Below are 23,686 nucleotides of genomic sequence, written 5' to 3'. Positions count from 1 at the left end.
ACTCGTTAAGGAGGATCGTAATTAAAATAAAATAATAGCCGAGTAAAATTTAAGTAACGGTATCGTATATACGTAATATCTTTCATATTTTTTCAACACGGGAATATACCATCGGACGGTAACTCCTTTTTCTCGCAATTTTATATAATCCATAATTGTGGAAATTCAATTAGGATTTCGATCAATTGAAATTCGATTAATCACGGTTTCAAATTGTTCTCTTCGTTGAAAACCATTTACAGAAAATTGGATGGAACGTTTTTTAATTAACTTCGTAATTACGACAATCGAAATCGATCGATCGATAATTATTTCGCGTGCGTAAAATAATGATTCGGATTAAAAATCAATTACTCGTTTATGACATCGATAAAAAAGAAAAAATAAATTCGAAACATTTTCAAAAAGATTTACACGTTTTAAAAAGATTTTTAAATATTTCATCCGTGTATTATCCGTGTAAATTTCTTATTTATATATAATGAAAATAGGCAATGTATACACACACATACTATATATATATATATACACGCATGTCATCAAACAACTTTTACACAAACTCCTCAATTACTTTAATGTATTCTCTCCCGTATATATACAAGCACTCGAGGGAAAGTCACTTCCCGCTGGTAAAACGTGCCTTCCCGAATGTCATAATTAAGTGTAACCTTTCGACGGCCTCTCGTCGCGAACAAAGAGGAGGAGGAGGAGGAGGAGGAGCGTTCGATCGTTTCGAAGCGAAGATCCGGTCGTAGCATGAGAACTTGGACCCGACTTTGCGCAAGACTCTTCTTTCTTCGCGTTTCCGTCCGCGATGGAAACTTTTTTTCCCGATATTTTTCATCCAAGCATAACGCATCCTCGAAGAAAGAATCGTTTTACTCGAACGATCGATATATAACGCGTAATCGAGTCGAGATTACGAACGTGGCGAACGAGCGAAAGATATATCGGGAGACCGTTAGTCATAGGGCGAATACAGCCATGCCTAATAAACGTTTGTCCCGCGTCCTTGCGTTTCTGAAGACGGGGAATAATAAGCGGTTAACCGGCCGCGATAATAATATCATCCGCGTGGAATAGTGCGTCGCCCTTCCTGGTAGAACACCGTCCTTTTTCCCCGAGATTATCTAAATTTATCTCCTCGCTCTGGAAACAGGAACGCGCAACCGTGCGCGCATAGCCGCGCGCACTTTCTCTTCCTCGCGATTCTGCTGCCTCTATCGACCACTCGAGAATCGGCTCTTGCAACCTTCGAGCGAAGAGTAATAATCGCCTCGCTCGCGCTCCTCTCTCTCTCTCCCCCCTCCCCACCCGCCGCTGCCTCCTTGCCCCTTCCCCCACTCCTCTCCCCACCACTGATTAATTATCGGCCACCGCTGTTCGCGCGAAATTATCGCGAGAACGTCCTGAGAACATCGCGCGCTCTTGAAACAAAATGCGTCCTGAAAACAAATGTCTCGTTGTTGCTCGGTTGTTGTTATTATTATTATTATTATTATTGCAAGGATACTTTAATAATAAAGAGAGAATTTTTCGCGATTCTTGTTAATAATAAGAGATCTAAGAAATCCCTTACGTGCTTACGTTACGAGGATCGACGAGATCCTCGGACTCGTTTGAAAATAACTCGATTTGGCTCGTATCCACGGATACGTGCACACACACACACAAACACACAATATACTCTAATACCGGGAATGAATTAGCCATTCGCGCGAAGTATTCGGAGTGAAACGCTTGTCACGCGCGATCATTTCTTTAATATACATTACTGCTCGACATAGATTTATATCGTTATAACGTTTCCTATCCGTCTTCCGTTTATTTTACACCGTGGATGAGTCGTGTCAACCGGGGATGATTAAGCTTTCGTTTTTTTTTTTTTTTTTTTTTTTTTTTTTTTTTTAACTAGTCGCAAAGTAAGATAAATGTTGGAGATATTATATACCCTTTTCGTGCCTTTTCTTAAATTTTCTTCTAAACGGTGATTTTAGCACAAAGGGCAAGGCTGACATTGCTCCTCTATCCGCGAATAGTACAATTTGCATTCGTATACAATTTATCGTTTAGCGTACGGTTGGGGGAAAAAAATCGGTGGTGTGTGTACGCTTTCACCGTCGTTGCAAACTGGTCTTCAAAAGAACTGACTAACCGTGCAATTACTCCATGGTGCCATGGATAAATTACCAGATCCATTCACGCGAAATATTTATGCGAGTTCACCGCACCAAACTTGATCCTAAGAATTTCACCCTACACGTGTTCAATTTCGATTTTTCATTTTTCTCTTTACATTTGTTATTAAAAAAAAAAAAATAATAATAATCGAGTCAATCAAAAATACTCGTCGAATGGTTCGAAACTCTTTTTCATTTCCAATTTAATTAATTTCCAGAAAAAAATCGATCAAATATGACGAAGAGTCTATGATGAAGGTAATAAAAGGGAAAATTTAATAGTTACTTTAATATTTCATTGTTGAAAACGTAATAATAATAATAGGAAATAAATTGTAATTTAGTTAACAATTATGATTAACTTAAAGTAATTTTATTCCAGGTTTTTTAATAATCCAATTCTGAATAATTAATATCTTACAAAATTTCACGAAAATTAATAAGCAATATTCGTCGTATGACAACCACTGTTGATTTGCTTCAAACGATCATCAAAGGAGAATTGTATTAAATCTGTCCAACAGTGACGGGGAAAATTTAATTTAATCGAAGCTATTTCGATTCTAATTTATCGTTCATCTGTAATAATCCACGAACGAGCGTTTTAACAAGTGATTACTTAAACCAACTTTATTCGAGGTTTTTAACCAGTAACTTTTTCAACGTGTCAATAACGCTGGTTTAGTGGGCAATTGGAGGGAACGTGCGCGGTCGACCGAACTATATATCCCAGCTCTGTCCACAGTTATCCGCGCGAGATGCACAACTATGCGCACAAACGGACGCGGCGTGGTTCGATATAGTTAAGGCGCGCGCAAGTGGTGGGGGAAGTTGGTAACGGCACTTGTGCTCAACCGTGTGTGTACACGGGGTTAGGTGGAAAAAGGTAGAGATCCGTATCGCCGCGCCACGCCACCCGGCGACATTCCTTCTAATTGCTTCGAAAACTTAGCGGCTTCGGTCCGCGCCAATTTTTTCCCCGATCGCCCGGCCAATTAGATCTAGCCACGAAGACACGCGCGGTCCGGGTCCCGAGGTGGGGTTGCGTCGTTCGCGCTTTCACGAACAGCTCGCCTCACGACTCGGCTACGCCTCTCCAGACGATCGTTCTCGTCTCGTTCAGGTAAAACCGTAATTTTACGCGTTTTACTCCACCGTCCAACTCTGTTATTTATCGCCGTTAACGATCCTCATTTTTTTTTTCTTTACGAACCGACCATAACCTAGCTCTATTCGATCTCCACGGATTACCTCGAAACACTGCCTTCCTTACCAACGAGAATACTCTTCGCGATTTTTTTCTTCTTCTTTACGATATGACGAATTTAAGCTAATTCGAAATTTAAATTAGCTTAGATTTTTTTTTTAATCCTTCGAAATAGTGTTTTTTTTTTTTTTTTTTTCGAAACTCGTATATTTCGATGAATGACTCGAGATGAAATCTAGGCGAGGTCATTGCATATGAAAGCGATCTCGTTAGCGGGAAACGGTGATTTTATGTAGACCGGAACTCTGTAAGAGTCATTCGTCTATAGAACGCTATCGTTACGATACCGTTATCATCAGTTGGGTCATTGTTGTAATATTATCTGGGACGAAAATATTTTTTTTTTTCGCATCCTTTTCGCCGCTCGATGAATCGATATGATCGTATTCGATCTTCAAATTCAACTTTAACGACGATTTATTAAAGTAACATCAGTTTTGGGAGGTCGAAGAAGGGAGGGAGGAGAAATCGGATATCGATCCTCGAGGGGGACTCCCAACGGATATGGAAACCAGAGGCTCGAGTAATTAACAGAATCTCCTTCCCCTCCCCTTTGCCGTGCATATATACATACATACCTGCATGCCTGTGTCTGCATTAATTGTCTCCACGACGTGTCCGTATCACGAGTGCACGCGACACGATCGAACGCGTGTGTGTACGCGTAACTGAACACGCGTTTTGCATATGAAATTCTTGCAACGTGATCCATCATTCGAGTTAATAACACTCGTACAACTAGAAGACCGATACATCGATAACAAGTCTTGTAATTAATAGCTTTCGTTTAACCGTGCAATGATTCACCCTTATTATTGTTTCGAACGATATATTTCGAAACGAATAACAATTCGTGCATTTACGTATAAAAGATTCCGATCAAACTCGAATCCAAATCGCGTTAAATTCGGCCGTGAAACTCGATTTCGAGTCTCTTAGGGGATTCCGTCTCGTTAAGTTTACGACATTGAACCGGGATCCCGCAAAAATGGACGATACTTTACAACAGCGCAAGCTTAGAAGTTTCCACACCCTTAACGTCTCATCTCACTTGGTGTTCAAAGCTTAATAATATCGCCGATAGCGTGCGACCATTCGAAGAAACACCTCTTGCCTACGAACGAGGGACAAAGGCGTCGTAAAGACGGTGTTTACACTCAAAGCACGTCATATCTTGCCATATTAATATGTCGACTGGTTGCGGAGAAGTCGACAGAAATTGCAAAACGCGATACCGATGGCGCTGCTGTTCGCAACACCGGCCGGGAACATTAATTCCCGATATTACCCTCGTAAATAACGCCGAAACGTTCTCCTAGTGGCAGGTTTCTTCTTCGAAGATTGAAACGCTTTTTTCTTTCGCGCGACGTCAATGTATCGTCGCAGGAAAAACATTTCACAATTTTTTTTTTTCTTTCTCTTTTTTATCCTGCGATCTATTACCATCGATGTATCACCACGGACTCGGACGAATCTAACACGCCGCTGCGTGAACGAACGAATCGACAAAGGAGAAAAGCTCGTAAATTTTTATGGACCACCATTTCTCTTCTCTATATGCGGTATATATACATATATACGGATTGGTATACTTGAAAAAAAAAAACGTTCTTAGGTGAAACGATATTTCCTTTAAATTTGAAAAATATCCGTTTGAACGAATCTCTAGTTGCAAAAAAAAAAAAAAAAAAAAAAAAGAAAGAAAAAAATCGCGTCGTATCCGTTAAATAATAATAATTACGACAGTGAGGAGAAAATAAAGAATTTAATTTATATACCTACTTGTACAAGTAGGTATATAAAGACCGGTAAATAAATTTCTTTGGAAAATTTTTACGCGAAATGAAAGGTGTAATTATTCTTTCCTCGGATATAGGTAGACACCATTAAACTCTAGTACAGGAGTAAGTATTTTAAACACCGCGGAAAATATAAGCCTGTATCTTATTCTCCTCGAGTGAATAGCGAAACGAGAGAGAAAAATAAATTTCGTCGCGTCAGAGGATAAAAATAGAGGATAAAGATTATACGCTTTAAAAACAAAGAAACAAGGATTTACTCGTTTTCCATCTTCGTTCCTTTTTTTTTTTTTACCTTTGTACTCGTGCGGTTAAAACCTACCTGCGAGCAGTAAAACCATCTAATTCGATATTAAAAATAAAACGTACGATTCCGTGCTCGCTCGATTCTACCTTATCTACGGAGCAGCGTGTGGGTAGATGATTCGTTTTTAAAGAGAGTAACCGGTCTTGTATCAATTCTTACGATCAATATCGTCCAGTCGACACGAGTCTCGGTATCCTCGTACATCCTAAGGGGAACACGAGGATGCGCCTTGCTTATCGCTTCTTACAGTTCGCCTCCAATAAACGTCTCGCCGTTCTTTATGCGTTATAACACGCATTATAACCACCGCACCATTTGAAAATTTTTATTCGAGTCGTAAAAGGAGGTCAGGCCCATTAACGCGTCTTGTTCCTACATTTTACCCTTAGGCTTTTGAAAATAATCGGGTAGCTTGTAACGTGCATATGCATATTCATCGAATTTCGAACGTAAATAATCGTACCACGTTTCGCTTATCAAGATCCGTAAAGTATGAAAAATCCTGGTTTTATTTAAAAACGACGAATACAGGAATAGGTATTCCGCGTATCCTGACGTTTCGATCAAAACATCCCAAAACGAGAATAATTCTCTCTTAGCCTTGGTTTCTAGGAAACCGATGCTTTCATTGGTTGATTCATCGACAAAAGCGTGCGGGAGAAAAAAAAAGAAAAGAAAAAGAGCTGCTTCTTCCAGATACCGACGTCATCGTTTAAGCCAAATATTTACCATTCTTGGGTGACGCGACACGCGGTGAAGATTGTTAGGGAAACTTGGTAGATTTCACGAGTTTACCTCGCGTTTCTTCGTTTCACGCGCCTCATGGGTTTTACCCTCGGGCTACGTCTTTCAGTCTTATTTTCATTCCCACGAGCAGATTTATCCCTCGTAAAATCTATTACGCTCTTTCGACTCGTGTTTTTAATTCGATCGAAGTACAATTCTTTTTTTTTTTATTCACTTGCGTCCTCAAAATATTAATTTTTCTAAAACTCTCTATTTTTCATCTCACGTAATGCAATTGCATAAAAGAAACGGTGAAAATAATTCGATGATATTTCTCGATCGTTAAAAGTCGTTCGATTCAAATCGACAAAAGTCACCATCTTCGTTACGAAGAGGGGAAAAAGGAATCGCTCGAGCTTGAAACGACCACCAACGAAACTCTCTTTCCCTCCTCGTGTTTTCGTTCACCAGCGCGTTTTCTTTGGCCCGCGCGTTAACGCCCTCCTCGAGTTCTCTTCCTTTTATTTCTCTCGCGTTTGCCCTCTCACTTTTTCTTTTTTTCCCTTTTTCGCCGGAACACGCGATTTTGGTATGCGATCCAATCGCCGCACGAAACTGAACACGGATCAAGAATTTCCTTCGACGAGTTTATCTCGCTTCTCGATTTCTCTCGATCCATGCTCTCGCGCCTTTTGTTTGAACGGCTATTATTTCTTACAGCCAAGATTATTGTTATTACTCGACGAGAGAGAAAGAAAAGTAATTATAATCGTCGAAAACACGAGGGAAAGAGAAATAACGTGTTGTTCGTGAAACAAACCGAAAAGAAGAAAGTTATCGTGGGACGGTAAAATAGAGTCGACGAAAAACACGATTCGAGCGTACTCTTTTCCTTCTCTAATGGAAAATGAACAGAAAAATGAACGAGAGAAAACTAGTTTTCGAGCGTATTAATAGTAAGAGTTCCCAAGGAGACGTTGCTTTCTAAATAGATTTCTGTTTCTTCGATCCATCCAGATTGCCGTCACCGTACAACAAGCAGTCGGCAGTCGGGGGTGCAGGTGGTGGTCCTGGCGCTGGAACCACGAGTATACCCTTGCCAGCCACCGTAGCTGCAACCAGAAGGTGTCCCCCGGACAAGGTTAGGCCGGCTCCTACGCCCACGCACCAATCGCAACTCGGTAAGTTTCGTTGCATCCTCTTCCAAATCTAATATCCTTCTTTTCCTCTTCCTCCTTCAATCTTGTTTTTAAACCTGAAAAAAACGATCGATTAATATAATTATTTATGAAAATGAACAATATATATATGTGTTATTAACGGTTCTCATTGTTTTAACATTTGTTTCATATTATATAGGTAATATCCTCCTCTTCCTTTTCTTCTTTCTCTTTCAATATCGCTTTCAAACCTGAAAAATAAATGATCGATTAATATAATTATTTATGGAAATGAGTGATATATATATATATATGTGTTATTAACATTTGTTTCATGTGGTAGTAATATCCTCCTCTTCATCTTTCTCCTTCATATTTGCTTTCAAACCTGAAAAAAACGATCGATTAATATAATTATTCATGAAAATGGACAATATATATGTATATATGTGTTATTAACGGTTCTCATTTTTAACATTTGTTTTACATTATATAATAATATCCTCTTCTTCCCCTTCCTCCTTTAATATTGCTTTTTAATATTGCTTTCAAACCTGAAAAATAAACCATCTATTAATATAATTATTCATGCAATTGAGAGATATATATATTAACGTTTATTAACATTTATTTTACATTATACGGTAATATCCTCTTCTTCTTCTTCCTCCTTCAATATCACTTTCAAACCTAAAAATAAAGGATCGATTAATATAATTATTCATGGAAATTTGCTTTCAAACCTGAAAAATAAACCATCGATTAATATAATTATTTATGAAAATGGACAATATATGTGTTATTAACGGTTCTCATTGTTTTAACATTTGTTTTACATTATATAGTAATATCCTCTTCTTCCTCTTCCTCTTCCTCTTTCAATTTCGCTTTCAAACCTGAAAAATAAACGATTGATTAATATAATTATTTATGAAAATGGACAATATATATACATGTGCTATTAACGGTTCTCATTGTTTTAATATTTGTTTCACATTATATAGTAATATCCTTCTCTTCCTCTTCCTCGTTCAATCTCTCTTTCAAACCTGAAAAATAAATGATCGATTAATATAATTATTTATGAAAATGGACGATATATATATATATATATATATATATATATATATATATATATATATATATATATATATATATATATATATATATATGTTTCTCATTTGTTTCACATTATATTTGTTTCACATACGGTAATATCCTCTTCCTCTTTCTTTTCTTCTTCCTTCTTCAATATCATTCAATATTAATATAATTATTCATGGAAATGAGTGATATATATATATATCATTGTTTTAACATTTGTTTCACATTATATGATAATATCCTTCTCTTCCTCTTCCTCTTCCTCTTCCTTCTTCAATATCGCATTCAAATCTGAAAAATAAACGATAGGTTGATATAATTATTCATGGAAATGAGTGATATATATATATATGTGTTATTAATATTTGTTTCATATTATACGGTAATATCCTCTTCTTCTTCTTCTTCCTCCTTCAATATCACTTTCAAACCTGAAAAACAAATGATCGATTAATATAATTATTCATGGAAATAAGTGATATATATATATATATATATATATATATATATGTATATATGTTATTAACAGTTTTCATTTTTAACATTTGTTTCATATCATACGATAATATCCTCCTCTTCCTCTTCCTCTTCCTTCTTCAATATCGCTTTCAAATCTGAAAAATAAACCATCGATTAATATAATTATTCATAGAAATGAGTGATATATATATATATATATGTTATTAACATTTGTTTCATATTATACAGTAATATCCTCTTCTTCTTCTTCCTCTTTCAATATCGCTTTCAAATCTGAAAAATAAAGGATCGGTTAATATAATTATTCATGAAATGAGTGATATATATGTGTTATTAACATTTGTTTCATATTATAACATCTTCTTCCTCTTCCTCCTTCAATATCGTTTTCAAATCTGAAAAATAAAGGATCGATTAATATAATTATTCATGGAAATGAATAATATATATATATATATATGTTATTAACGGTACTCATTGTTTTAACATTTGTTTCACATTATACGGTAATAGTTGTTGACCTAATCCATACGTTCCATAACTTGTTGGAAGGAGCTCGCGATATTTATAGATCCCCTGAGAGAGTTATAGCGGTCGCAAACGTTATCCACGCGTAATTTACGTGAATCCCACCCGAGTGAATACTTTAAAATTGCGATGAGATTTCTTCGATTCTGAAGGTGTACCTTCATTGACAGAGGGTTGACAGAGAAACAACCGTTTGGCCTGAACCCTATCTTTCAATCCCGACTTGTTCGTCGCTCTGTAAGAAATAGAGAAACTTATTATCAACAATAAAAATAAATTCTCTCTCTCCAAAGTGAAATATCGTTGGCAATCTTTATTATAATTCCCTTTTACCATCTTTCAGTAACTTTTCCTCTTCCTTCCTTCCTTCCTTCCTTCTTCCCCAAGTTTATTGCACGACTTTGAGAATTTCTTGCATGCAGAATTCTCTGGAATCGCAGAATCCCGTTTACCAAGTTTCGTTTCTGGGCAACTGGTGGGTATAAATGAATTTCTATCCTATTGATATTCGGCATGGATTCGCTCTCTCGAAGGCGGGGAAAGGTGGAGGGTGGTAAACGGCGGCGCAGTAGATTCGGTGCCGTGTTAAGAACACCCCATTAGCCATTAGCCCCGTGAATGGCTTTTAGCAACCCTTTGCGCGTCTCCTGGCCGCCACGAGAGATCTGGACCACCATGGAAACTGGCTTCCAGTATGGGGCCTACCCTACGTGTCCCCCTTTAAATTTATAGCCTCTCTTGCACGAGGAGCCTCCCTCTCTCGCACAAATGCGCATTTCGCCCAAATGTGTGGTGGCCAACTACAACAACCAACAGTCTATCTCTCCGTTCTATGCGTATTTGTATTAGTATTCTGTGCGTACTCGTACCTTTGTCACCCTATTCCGTGCAACGACGAGTCGCGTATGCGCGTAGACTCGCGTGGACGATGATATTACCTACGTCTATGGGAGGAGGAGGAGGTGGTAGGTAGCCCGCTACGAGATGGGGTGCCACCCCATAGTTTATACTTTACTCTCAACTCCCACGTTTCCAGGGTAGCCAGATGTGCACGCCGATTTACAGTGGTTCTCAATCGGTACGTACGTATTCCTCAATTCCTTCCTGCTCTCAGATATTTGAATCGAAACGGAAATTCTGCGAAGAAAAGAGTTTTGTTATTAAATCTCGTTTAATGAAGAGAAGAAGCGTTTAATATAAATCCTTGTTTTCATATACGTGGATGTACTCGGACGGAAATGGAATATTCGTAGCGAGCGATGTAAACTCGACATGTCGACTCACGTGTTTTTCCACGAAGGGGAGAATATCCGCTTACACCCCGCGCTTGTTTACACGGCTGAGAATCCCTGCGGCAGGCAGGCATCGAAGGGGATGCAGTTCTCTCTCCCGTGTATGTACGTATATATCGTGGCTGTATCAAAGGCTGCGTGTTGCGAGAACGGCTGGATACAGAATGTCTTTCGGTTCGAAATAGACTTCCACGTCCTATAACGTGTTCATAATATATGTACAAGCGTATAATCTAGCGTGTGTATATATGTATATATGTATATGTATGTGCGTAGGACAAGCCATCATCGTGGTTCGTGGTTTTACGATATTATTTTTAGGAGCCTCTTCTCTTCCTTTTTTTTTCTTCTTTTCATTTTTCTCTCTCCATCGTTCATCCCGCGCATACTAGACGACCCATAGCGACACTGTCTAGGTCATGGTCCTGATTTATGCCGGGTTTAGATGGATTTAAGGGATAAGATAATTTCCGTGATGAACGTATCTTCCTGGAAAAGAAAAATTATCGTCACGAAAACTGGAAAAAAATTGTATTTTTTTTTTGGACAAAAGGAAATTTTGTTTTGTTTTTTTTCTTCTGTTCCATTGCTTAAATGTAAATGAATAATTATGATTAATAAAGTTGTAATCGAGAGGAACGTTTATATTTACTTTTTAGGGAAATTGATCGAGTGGCGGTCGATTTGAATTGGTAGCGAATTATCGTGCACGGCCCCTCCGGGAAATCTTTGCCCAGAAATCATCGTTTTCATGAAGCGATGGTGGCGCTGGTCGCGTGTTGCTGCACACAGCTTGACTCCCGCCACACCGAGAGCTCGATAAATTTTCCGCTGCCTGTTCCGTATCCGAGCACCGGAACCCCATCTTTTTTCCAACTCCGCTTCCATCTTTTCGAGGGTGGAAAAGTCGCAGCTGCTCCCTCCTACGAAATATGGATTGTTTGGAAAGTAATTTCTTTCCTTTTTTCACGACAATGAAAACACCAAGTCATTTCACGCGGTCACGAACAATCGAGAAATTCGAGAAATTCAATCTCGTGGCAATTTCTCGAGTTGTTTGTTGTTCGTCTTCGTTCACTTCGATCGACATCTTTGTTTCGTCTTCGACTGGTCTTACAGAACATGGCGTATCATTAACGTCGAAATTGTCGGAACGAAATTTTGAAAACCAGTTTGACACTGGCGTGTACCTTAATGCACCTTCTTCGTAGACTTCGCACAACTTTTTGTCTCGTTTGAACAGCATTCTCATCTTTTCGGTAATAAAAAAGTAAAACACGTCGAAAATACTTCTTTCGATTTCGCATCTTTGTTACCACGTGTGAAAAACGCAACCGCACAAAATCGAACGAATTTTTCTTATAAATAAACCGTGAAATGTCAACTTAGAAAATATACGATATCAACGCGGTTTAAAACGAAGATTCAATTAACGAATCACGTGAAGAAATAAAATTATTTTCCGAATATCACGGATTAGAACGAAGTTGGCTGAATAAATGGTCGACTAGTGACACTCGTGTGAAGAAATGAAATTAGTTTCTAAACAATACGGTTTAGAACGAAGTTGATTGGATAAATATTCGACTAGCGACACTCACGTGAAGAAATGAAATTACTTTCTGAACATCACGGATTAGAACAAAGTTGATTGGATAAACTTTCGACTAGCGACACTCGTGTGAAGAAACAAAATTATTTTCCGAACATCATGGATTAGAATGAAGTTGGTTGGATAAACTTTCGACTAGTGACACTCGTGTGAAGAAATAAAATTACTTTCCGAATAACACGGTTTAGGACGAAGTTGATTGGATAAACATTCGACTAGAGACACTTGTGTGAAGAAATAAAATTATTTTCCGAACATCACGGATTAGAATGAAGTTGGCTAAATAAATTTTCGACTAGTGACACTTGTGTGAAGAAATGAAATTATTTTTTAAACAACGCAATATATTCTTATTTTTTTTGTTACCTCGAGACAATTTATTTTTCTCGAGTTAATAATATATCTGTGTCATTAATCAATCTCGTGTTTTATCTTTGACAGATTTGACAATTGTGTGAGTGATAAGGGACGAAATGTTATTATATATAATCGTGCAATATATTATAGTTGGGAGGAAATATCTATTAGTCGATTCGTGACATTTACTTCGATTAGTGAGAGTATTAAGAAGGATTATTGGAAAGTGGAAGAAAATGAAATGCTGTCGCGGAGGGGCTTATCGATCTTAGTTTCAAGTCTACTTTGAATCCCTTAATAACACCGTAGAAATTTGCCACGGATGAAAGGTCGAGGGCTATTAAGAAGGCTATTAAAATTTTTTCCCCCGTCGAACGGAATAAATTAAATTTGCGTACGTACGTCGTTAATATTAAATCAAGTCAAAGAGTGATCGGTTAAAAATAGATAATTTGTATTTTTAGACAAGCGGGATCAAAGTGGGAGCTCAATCATCTCTCGATTATCGTCTCATTTTATTACGTTGAGGTAAAAAAAACGGTATGATGGAAACTGACGAAGAGAGTGGAAAGTTAACGGGTTAGGATTACGAGCATTGCACGTTCTTCCGGCGTGATCTCATCTCGGCGACAGCTAATCCCTCAGGAATCCGATAAGAACTCGGCTAGAAAGGGGAAAAAAGTGGAAACATCTGCATCTGTCGATCCGAACGCTCGAATAAACGTCTCTTTTTCCATTTATCTTTCCTATTATTAAACTACTTTGCCGCAAATAAAACTACTTTTCCGCTTCGAAGAAAAGATCGATCAAACAGAATTCGTACTTTTTCCTGTCCTTTTTCGTGTTTAGATTAGCGTATATATCTCGAGCTTAGCGTAATCTCGTAGAAATTCGTCAAACGGATATCTCTGGACCGCGCGCAAGAAGGAGAAAGAGAGAGAGATACAAACCGTTAAACAAAGGGAAAGTGAGCCAGGAAGGGATATGGAAAGGGTCAAAAACGAGGAAAGATAGCGAGAGAAGGAAGCGAAAAGAAGTAGAAACGGGAAAAGAGACAACGAGACGAGAAGAGAAAATTGAAGTCGCGGAGGAGCACACGTAAGACCTGCACCCGGTCTTTAACCCCGAAGCACCCAAGGATCAGTGGTTCTCTCTCTCTATATTTTAACAACCGATGTTTACATATTTCCTATAAAATTTCTTCACACTTAACTACAATTTAATTTTACCAATGACCAATATTCATTTCAATTTCCTCCATTCGTTTCTTAATTTATAATAAAATCTTTCCAGAAAAGCGTTTGGAAAGAAAACTCTTTTCAAGTTTTTTCATTTCTTAGATCTGTTTGATATCCTTTCTTCGTTCCATTCCTTTTTCACTTCCTATTTTTCTCGCATTGCGCCGTACGCCCTGTTAGAGCGAATAGCGCAGTGAGGGGGGGGGAGTTGGAAAGGAAGGAGAGGGGGAACATTTGCCGCCTACTTTGCCTCCGCATCCTTCACCACGCACAGAGAACCACTGACTAGATACTCTAACACTCTTAAATCTTTCTTTCTTTCTCCGTTCCGTATATCGCTTCGCTCTCGCGGCCTCTTCTTCGCCCGAGTTAAAAATACTATATACTCGCGAGTGTATCGCGAGTGTATCGGTTCAAAGCGCAGCTTTTCAAATGAATTGTCCCGCGTAGGAGGGGGGAGGGGAAGGACGAAACCTTACGTTTCACGCCACGTACCTCGCGCTAATCAACCGAGAGGATTTAATTATCCTTCTGTTTCTTATTCGACGAAAAATCAAAATTTCGAAATCTTTGTTATTATTGATCTCACGAATTTTTGTGACGAGTTGAAAAAATGTACGGCTGTTACAAGTGTTACATAAATAAATAATTTTAAATAATAAATAATAAAATAATTACATTTTAAATAAATAATAACAGCATTCGTATTTTGCGTACCCATTTAGAGGGGGGAGTACATCTTTGAAATTTAAGTTCCGAATATTGGAAATAAAAATACGAGTGATTTGTCCTCCTCGTTGATTTTTAATTGCAATTTTAATTACGGTACGCGCGAAGCGTTCTCTTGACGCGCGGGGAATAGGAATACAATTCGAGAGCGATCTTAATTCTCTTCCTTGTTACACGTCCGTAGACGAGAGAGAGAGACAGGAGATTCGAGCAGAGGAGTCATTCAGTGATACGGAACGAAGGGAATAACGAGCGCTAAGTCGTGAAAAATGTTTGCTCTCGTAATTGGCACGTAGTTTCTTCCTCTCTTTCCCTTCGTTCGATAAGCAAGTGCTTCCTTGGAAACGTGTCGAAGATGGATGGTAGCTTATGTCACAAGAGAGAAAATAGAAACGAGGTGTGCGTAAGCGATTTGCGAATTGTTTTTAAAATTTGTCGTAAGAGAGAGAGAATTTCTGTTTCTCCTCGAATTCTTTCGAATTCGTGCGAATCAAAACAAACTATCGTATAATTATTGTCGATTTAACCTACATGGTTATATACAGTTTATTTCATCTCGCGTTACATTCACGTATAAATAGTTTATTCGCTTACTTCAAGGTGTCCTTTCACTCGGCCATTTTTACGCGTGCTCGCCTTGTAAGCGGTTTATCGCGATTTTTCGTAAAAAAGAAATATATATTACGAGGTTATGTTGCTATTCTCACGCGCCGCTAGGGTGCAACGTTGTTCTTATCTCTCGGCTACTCCAGCACCACCTACACGCACGATACGATAGTTCACTTGCCTCTGCAAGATCTTTTTTTCTTTTTTTTTCTTCATCGACTCGTATCTTGATTTCTCGTTGAATATCGAAAAATGTTATTACAGCCGTTTACGTGTATTTAAGCACAGGTGTGGGTAAGTGAACTTGAATCCGTGTAAATTTTATTATACTACACGTAGTGTTGCGTCGGATAGTAGACGTAATAGACAGTAGAGGCGTTAAAGTGCAGTGTAGTTACCATATACGCGTTATATATGGAGTTCCTATTACGGAAGGAAACAGGCAGACCAGACGAGGTGGATGAAAAATGAAATGGCGGTAAGAGGAGTTTGTATTCTTTCGTACATCGCGAGAATTTCTTGATAGAAGAAAATTTGTTGGATACTTTTTTTCTCTCTCGAAGTAGCGTCTTAAATCAACGATTTAAAGCTTTTCTTCGAATTATTTTCTTTTGAAATGGTAAGAGAAGTTTTTATTCTTTCGTATATCGCGAGAATAATAAAAATTTGTTGGATACTTTTTTTCTTGTACAAGAACGAATCGTAGGATCAGCGGTTTAATTTTTTTATCGAATTTTCAATGATTTTCCTTCGCTCTCGTATCGAAACGAGCGCGTGTAACGGAAATTGCTGACGCGGATTTCGCCCCCTTTGCTAACAGCCCCCTGCAATAATCGGCACGTTGGCCTCCTGCGGGTCGTTTGTTATGCAAACAGACTCTTTTATTTTTTTATCGAAGGGAAATCTTGACGAACCCGTATCGTCGAAATATATATATATCGATTCAGGGAAAAATCCTGTTTGCCGTATCGATTCCTATTCGATTCGAATCCCATTGTTTCTCACAAAAGAGGAGATATTATTCAAAATCGATTTATCTCGAGATAAAGAAAATTCATTGCGATAATTAAAAATACGTAATATTTATAAAAAATAAAAAAAGATAGAAAATAATCGCACGAGCGATACACGGAACTCGAGTAAACTTCGTTGTTGGAATCGAGAAGGAAATGAGAGGCGCAGGAGGAAATCAGTTTGCCACCTCGCCGCGTCTCTTTGTTTCGACGATGAGAAACTGTGGAGGAAAGAGGCCGGTGTCTTCCACGGCGCTGATTCGCCGCGACTTTCACCCTCCATCCACGGCCCTTAACCTTTCCCCTCTCTCTCTTTCTCTTTCCCCTCTCCACGTTGCCACGCTCAGGTATCCAAAGTTGGAGTATCACCATAAGGGAATATACCTCGCGACGATCTTTCCAAACGAACGAAACTGTATTGACAGTGCACTCGCTCCTCTCTTCGTCTTCCCCCTCCTCTCCTTATTCGTCAGAAAAATCCTTACGAGGATATCCCTTCTTCCTTTCTATTCTATTCTCCCGATGGAAGAAAAGGAAAGAGTGGAACAACTAAATTTTTTAATCCTCGAATCTTATTAATCGCTTTCGCTACTACTAGATGGCTCCATAAGTCGGTCTCCGTAAAAATGCTACCGACGCAACTACGCCCCCCACCAAAGTTGGCCCGCGTAAGACGACCAATACGATTCGAGTTATTTATCTTACGTGCATGTACCGAGTATCCTTCCCCGGGAACGTGTTTTCCGTTCGTCATTTGTTTCTCGATGCTCGACGATAAAAATCACCGGAGAAGAAGTGAAGAGATCTTTCTCTTTCTCGAGTATTGGGCGTATATATTTTCCCGCGTCGATTGAGAGATCGCGAAATGTGGTTAAGAAAAAGGAAATGTTACACGATTCGTATCGAGCGTGCGCGTTATCCGAAATACGTAGGCACTTCTTTCGCGAACGGAAATCGCAAAGTGTGTGGATCTCTCTCTCTCTCTCTCTCTCTCTTCATCGCATGGCAACATCGCTCGTTTCCTTTAACGACCAACGCTGTGCACAGGTGGGCGGTTTGTATAGATTTTTAGGAGGGAAACGCCGCGGTTTCCCTCTTCCTCCCCGCATTTGTGCGAGCCGCCGCGATTCTCGCGCCCTTCTCGACCGTTCGTGCATTTATCGTTGCCTCCTCCTGCACAAAGATGCGCCGCGAATCGGCAATGTCGCGGATCGGAAGAGGGGAGGAGTGGAGAGGAGAGGAGAGGAGTTGGAAGGAAAGGGCAAATGAAACGGTGGCAAGTGAAAAAAAATCAGTTTCGCGTCGGGGTGGATCTGGTTGAGACCGCGAATATTAAAACCCTGAAACCTTCGAAGCGGTTCTTCGAGGAGGATTCGTTTCTTCTTCTTCTGTTTCGAGAAAGAGAGGTGAGGAGGTAAGAAGAGGAGAATTTTTTTTTGTATTGATTGGGTCTGGTACATTAATTGAGGATATTGGAAATTATTTTCGCGCGACTTGTGGTAGATATTTACACGTCGAGGAGGATGTTGTATGTTTCATTTGAATTTGAAAGTAAATTTGGCGGATCTTTCCTTTTTTTTTTTTTTTGAAACGCGATGCACAAAGGGGCGATGAATGGCTGCTGCCTCGCGCAACTGCGTTTTTGTTATTCACGGAACGGTTACAAAAGAATGTTCTCGCCTCCCCCTCTCCCGATAGACGGTTTTTGTTTTTTAATTTCACGGATTGTAAAGTACGAATGGACACGCAGCTTTCCTTCTTTTTTTTTTTCTCTCTCCCTGTTGTTGCCATTGTGAACGTTTCCCCGTTTTCCTTTTTCTTAACCCTTCCTTTTCACCAAATTCGTCTCCATTATTTATAACCGAGAGAATTCGTCGGAATAAATTTTTCATCGGGGTTAACCGGGGTATTTTTTTTTTTTCTCTCTCGAATACGAAACACGAAAGTTTGCAAGCAGCGTGAATGCGCGCGTACGTAGACGCGTCGTCGTCCAGGATGATACGGATGAAAAGGTAGAAGAGAAAAAATACTGGAGAGCGAGGGCCGGAGAAACTCTTTGAACCCTCTGTATTTTTCCCTGCCACTCTTTTCCTCTTTCGTCCGCTCCTCCTTTCGTTGCTCCGCTCTTTCTTGCCTTTTCTCCTCTCTCTCTCTCTCTGCTCACCGTGTACGGTTTTACCGGTTATACCAGGAGCCAACCACGCCGTCGTGCCGCATTTCCATTATCGAATTCCTCGCGCAGTCGTTCGTCGCCCACGGTCGTTTATGCCTCGCGCGACACGGGGTGACATGTTTTGCGTAAGATTTATCCGCGAACGGAGCCACGAGGGGAACTGCACGGCCGATCTTCAAGGTACGATCTTTTGTCTCTCTCCTTTCGTCCGGGGATTAATTTCCATTCCAACACCGCCTCTCACTTTTCATCTTCTCGCAATCTCGATGGATTTTCCATCGAGCAGGGAATATCGATCATCGAGCGGGAAATATGGATCATCGAGCGTTTCTTTTTCTTCTCGTTTTTCCTTTCTTCCCCACTTGCACGCGAGGGAAGATAAATTTTTCGTATTTTCAAATTTGTACTCGAATACGTAGAAACGGGAGAAGAAGAATGGCGCCATTTTGTTTGTGGCGCGCTCTGTGAAAAGTGTGTTCCGAGTGAAAAATGTGTTTGCATTCCCGGCCACGATTTTATTTTCCTGGAAAAACACCCGCTTCCGTTCCGTACTCGGCGAACGAGAAAGCATGGAAACTGGCGCCAACGTTTATTTCTCTTGCTTATGATTATCGTTTTTTTCTTTCTCTTTCTTCACTCGTTCTATTCTCGGTATCTATCTATCCCCCTCCGTGTCTTTCCTTCTCTTATATATCTCTTTCCCTCCTCCTTTTTTTGTTCCGCTCGCAATAAAATTTTACGAGCGCCGCAACGGTTTTTCGCGTTTAATCGCGTGGATCTTTTCAACGATCAAACGTTTCAAACTAACTAATAATATTTTCACCACGACATTCCGTGGAGAAATCGAGAGTGGTAACTTCTGTTTGAATTCGTGTACGGCATTCGAACAGCGAAGCAACCACTTGTAGATTCAATAGACAACATAAGGTGATTACTTGGCTACGTTACGAAAATACTACGAGGATCCTTCGCTCCCGTGCTCGTGCATTCCCGTTCGCCTCTTTGTTTCGCGCGCATGCGTCTTGCGCCGATGCGTGTTCCCCAAATCGTTTTACAGAACGCTCGCTTCTCCTCGTTCGCGACGAGTCGACCAAATTGAATTAATCCGGAATTAAAAGGAATATCGAAACGCGCTTGTTATGTTAATAGGAAGCAACGAAGCGGGACAACAGAACTTCAGAAAAATAAGGATTCCGTATCTGCTCCGTTTTTATTGCCCATTGTGAACGCGCATTACCACGTGTGTCGCGTACGCGTCACAGTCGATTGGAAAAGCGAAACGTATCGTCGACACGTGTGTCTGACAGAGGAGAAACAGGACAGGGGTTTTGATCGTTGAAAGGCGAGGAGGGAGGAAGCGTGGAAAGGGAGGACAAATAAGGGAATCTAGGGAAAAAAAAGGGGGGGAGAGATTGCAATTTGCTGAACCTCGCTGCGAAACGAGACAGCTGAGTGACGGCGAAGAGAGAGAGAGAGAGAAAAAAAAGAGAACCTTCGCTCGCCGTGTTATGTCACTCCACTGATGAAAGTACATTTTTTTCTCTCCCTCTTTTTCCTTTTTATCTCGTCGTGCTATCTTTCTCGCTCTTTCTCTTTTCTTTCTTTCTTTCTTTCTTTCATCATTACGTCGAATCGAACATGCATCGTTAGAATTTGAATAATTCGCCAAGAATTACTCGGAGTGAGGGGGGGAAGGAGCGATCGATAGAATCGGCCGAACTTGTTCATTATTCCTTTCATAATTCAGCCTTTAATTAACGGGCAGAATGGAAAATTTTGTTTATCATTATTTCAAAGACAATTTGCCCCTCTGATTTCCGCATTTATATTTATAGACTCAAGTATGAAAAGTGGAATAATTTGACAAATTCCATACGCGCTTTTTTCCTCGATCGGTTCGGTAGATACCTCCCTTTTCGATCTATATAATCCGCTTTCTTTCGAGATAAAGCGCTGTGGCGGAAAATAATGGTTCGAAAATAAAGAGGGCTTCTCGAAGAAGGAGAATATTTTTCTTTTTTTTTTATTATTATTATAATTCAACACGACCACGTATCCTGGACATTCATTTCTGATTTCAATACGATCCTTGGCGCTTCCTTTCAATTCATCCCGGCAAAGGCCGGATGAATTCTTTTCCTTCGATCGTCCAAGTGTTTTTCAAGTGAGAAACAGACGCTCGTAACGGTCCGCGTTTCTCCGGCCGGGCGAAATGCGATTGAAAATTTATTTGCAAGTTAAATTTTTCCCTATAAATAAAAACATCTCGTTTTATCCACCTCTGTTTCCCATGCACAGGTATTAAAGGAAATATTTATCAAACGCGTAGAGTACGAGTAAATATCAATATTTATCGATCTCGAATTCGAAATAAATACACGAATTATTCGATCGAATTTCCATCGCAAATCTTGGACGATTCTCGGGGAGAGAAGAAACGTTTACGCGTATAAACGTATAAACGAGATATTATGCGAAATTTCTTTGATCCGGATTTTTCGATTTCCGCGTTTATTCCCTCTTGTTATTCCTGCACGAATTTGGGGGGGAAGACGACTGGGCTTGAAAATCCGGGGAACGATATTTCCGATACGGTTAGTAGCCGGGATACCACTACACTCCCCTAACCGTATAATCTCCACCTAAGCAACGGGATGCAAAGGGATGGCCCACGCGGCATTTTCCCTCTCTCGGTATCGCGCACACGCATGCGAGCTTCCTTTATGCGCATTTTTCTTCCTCTATTTTGCGCCCATATTTATACGCCATCGATCGCGCATAAAAATGTACTCGCGGTATAAAATTATACACGCGTGGTGAAACGTAACGTAAAATTTCACTCTCGACATTTTGCATTTAACCCTCGAATGGTGACCCATCATTTCGATATTTATTCGTTATTTTTTTTTTCTAAAATATCGAATAGATAAATATTCTTATCTCGAATACTAACGACCTTAATCGGCCTTTCTTTTATACTCATGTTTTCGATTCTTGCGCGATCTCGATCGATATTGAAGAAAGGAATACGAATTAATTTCGGATTAATCTTAACCTTGAATTATTCTCGCGCGATTCTCGAGTATTAATTTTTATCGTAATCGTTGCTTCATTTTTCTTTAAATTTAAATTCCTTTCCACTCGAATCGTGGTGACTGCGATAACTTAGAGATGATTCTCGACTATCATTTCGATTCGAACGGAGACGATATTTATTTTTTTCTAGAATATCACGTTGGACAGATTTTCTTGTCTCAAATTGGATCTGCGTCTTTGGCATCGAGTTTCGAGTTTGAATAGAATATTACCTTGAAAGTTTTCGAGTTTTGCAGAACGTAATGATTGGCTCGAGCGAAGATGAGCTTGATTTCTCGAACGACGAAATTACTTTCGTTCGTAAAGAAATTATTGACGACGGAGAGAGAGAAGGAGAACGTAGATGAAAGTATAATAGCAAATGTGATGGGAGCGCGTCGCGTTTACAGGAATTGAGAAGGATTATTAAAGTTTAACGAATAATATTTTACCGTTGATATAAAGTAAATATTGAACAAATTTTCTTTCTTTGTAAAAATACAAAAAAAATAACAAAATATAATTAATAAAATATAAAATTTTTACGGGTTGATTGTCGCGCGTATTTCTAACGAAATCTCGTTCAGGCTACACAATGTATCAAGTACTTGAGTACTTCTATCGATATTTTAGTAATACGAGTCGCGCTGATGATTGGAAGAATGATGTCTCGCATCATTTATTTTCATTACTGTTCGCAATAGAAATATCGATAATAGTAATTGTATTGATAATAGTTTCTTATATTGATACAAATTAGAAGAGATATCGAAAATTTGATATTCAACTTCTTCTAGTTGTAAATTTTTTTAATTTTTTTTTTTATAATTTAAATTATATCAATATTAAATTAATAATAAATATAAATATTTAATAAATAATAAATAATATATAATAAATAATTTAATAGTTTTAATATATATGGAATATTTTTTCAAATGCTTTTTACTTTTATAAATAATTTTTTTAATAAATTATTGTATTATTTTTATAAATAATTTTTTAAATAAATTATTTAATTATAAAAATAACAAATAATTTAATAGTTTTTTTAGTAATCATCCGAATATAGATGATTCGGCCCGATAAGAACTTTTGCTGTCGCTCGAATATGGATGACGCGGCAATCAACGTGTTAATCGCGCGTGAAATCATTTCGAAAAATTCCCCAAACGTGAAAATCGTCTCGAGTCGTTTCATGTATCCTTCGTTAAAAAATAACGACGCTAACTCGTCGATTCATTAGATCGTTTATTTATTCGCATTAGAAAAAACATTTGCCGATCAAGTTGAGCATGCGTTGTTCCCTCGAACGAACCATTTCTCTAATGTTTTTGTAGAAAGGAACGATTGGCCGGCCGATCGTAGGACCACGAGTATCCGCCGTGTACAGTGTTGTCGATTCGGGGACAAAAGAGCACTGGGAGTGGAGTGGAGTTCCATTTATTTACACCGCGGGTACCAACAGCTGGCAGCGACGTTAACTCCGTGTCTCCGTTCCCTCCTTCCCTTCCTTCCTTCGTTGTTGCTCCACCGAAACGCGATCACTGGGGCGAAATAAAAAAAATTAGGGGACTTGTTGTTCCCCCCCCCTCCCCTCCTCCAACTCAACAACGCTCGTCCGAGCTCGATGCCCAATTCGCCGATTTCGTCGAATCGTAAATTTTCTCCTTTCGTTCCAAATAATTCGATCGATTAATAACGCTCGTTATCCGTTCACTTTGCGTTTACCTATTTCTTCTTTCCTTTTTTTTAAACCGTTCGAAATTCGCAAATTTTGCAAATATGGAGAGAGAAAGGAAAGAAATCGATAAAATGCAAATTTTCTTCGAGTCGAAAAAACCGAAGATAATATCGAGAGTGAATTTCGATTCGAGTAAAAGTTTCGTCGTGTTATGTTGGTAATCTCGCGTGGACAACGCGTTGGGGGAAAAAAAACTCTAGGTTAATTGAGATTACGATGAAACCGTTCGTAATCACTTGTTGGTTAAATTGGATTGAATCGTGTTATCCGATTGCTATTACACGATATAGGTTGGA

The 23,686-nt window shown here is 39.1% G+C and overlaps 1 protein-coding gene and 1 long non-coding RNA gene across 7 annotated transcripts in view; one reads left to right on the top strand and one right to left on the bottom strand.

Moving 5' to 3' along the window:
• Positions 1-23,686, top strand: part of LOC408725 (protein sickie) — a 130,335-nt gene that overhangs the window by 40,176 nt on the left and 66,473 nt on the right. The window contains exon 5 of the mRNA XM_026439652.1: positions 7,297-7,460. Within this exon, the coding sequence (XP_026295437.1) occupies positions 7,297-7,460 (164 nt within the window). The remainder of the gene's footprint in view (positions 1-7,296; positions 7,461-23,686) is intronic.
• On the bottom strand, positions 9,359-13,196 carry LOC102656910. Of its 6 annotated transcripts, XR_411636.2 has the most exons (8): positions 12,034-12,438; positions 11,496-11,766; positions 11,151-11,332; positions 10,836-11,039; positions 10,421-10,688; positions 9,885-10,351; positions 9,498-9,786; positions 9,359-9,418 (listed from the first exon to the last, which is right to left on the bottom strand). It is a non-coding gene; the product is annotated as an uncharacterized LOC102656910 (long non-coding RNA). The 6 variants fall into 6 exon arrangements; XR_001702334.2 differs by lacking the exon at positions 12,034-12,438 and adding an exon at positions 12,445-13,196 and having other exon boundaries at positions 10,836-11,332; XR_411631.2 differs by having other exon boundaries at positions 10,836-11,332.

Source organism: Apis mellifera, linkage group LG3 (genome assembly GCF_003254395.2).
Source record: "Apis mellifera strain DH4 linkage group LG3, Amel_HAv3.1, whole genome shotgun sequence".
Lineage (NCBI taxonomy): Eukaryota > Metazoa > Arthropoda > Insecta > Hymenoptera > Apidae > Apis > Apis mellifera.
Note: the sequence above shows the minus strand (reverse complement) of the source record. Positions and strands in the feature narration are given on the sequence as shown.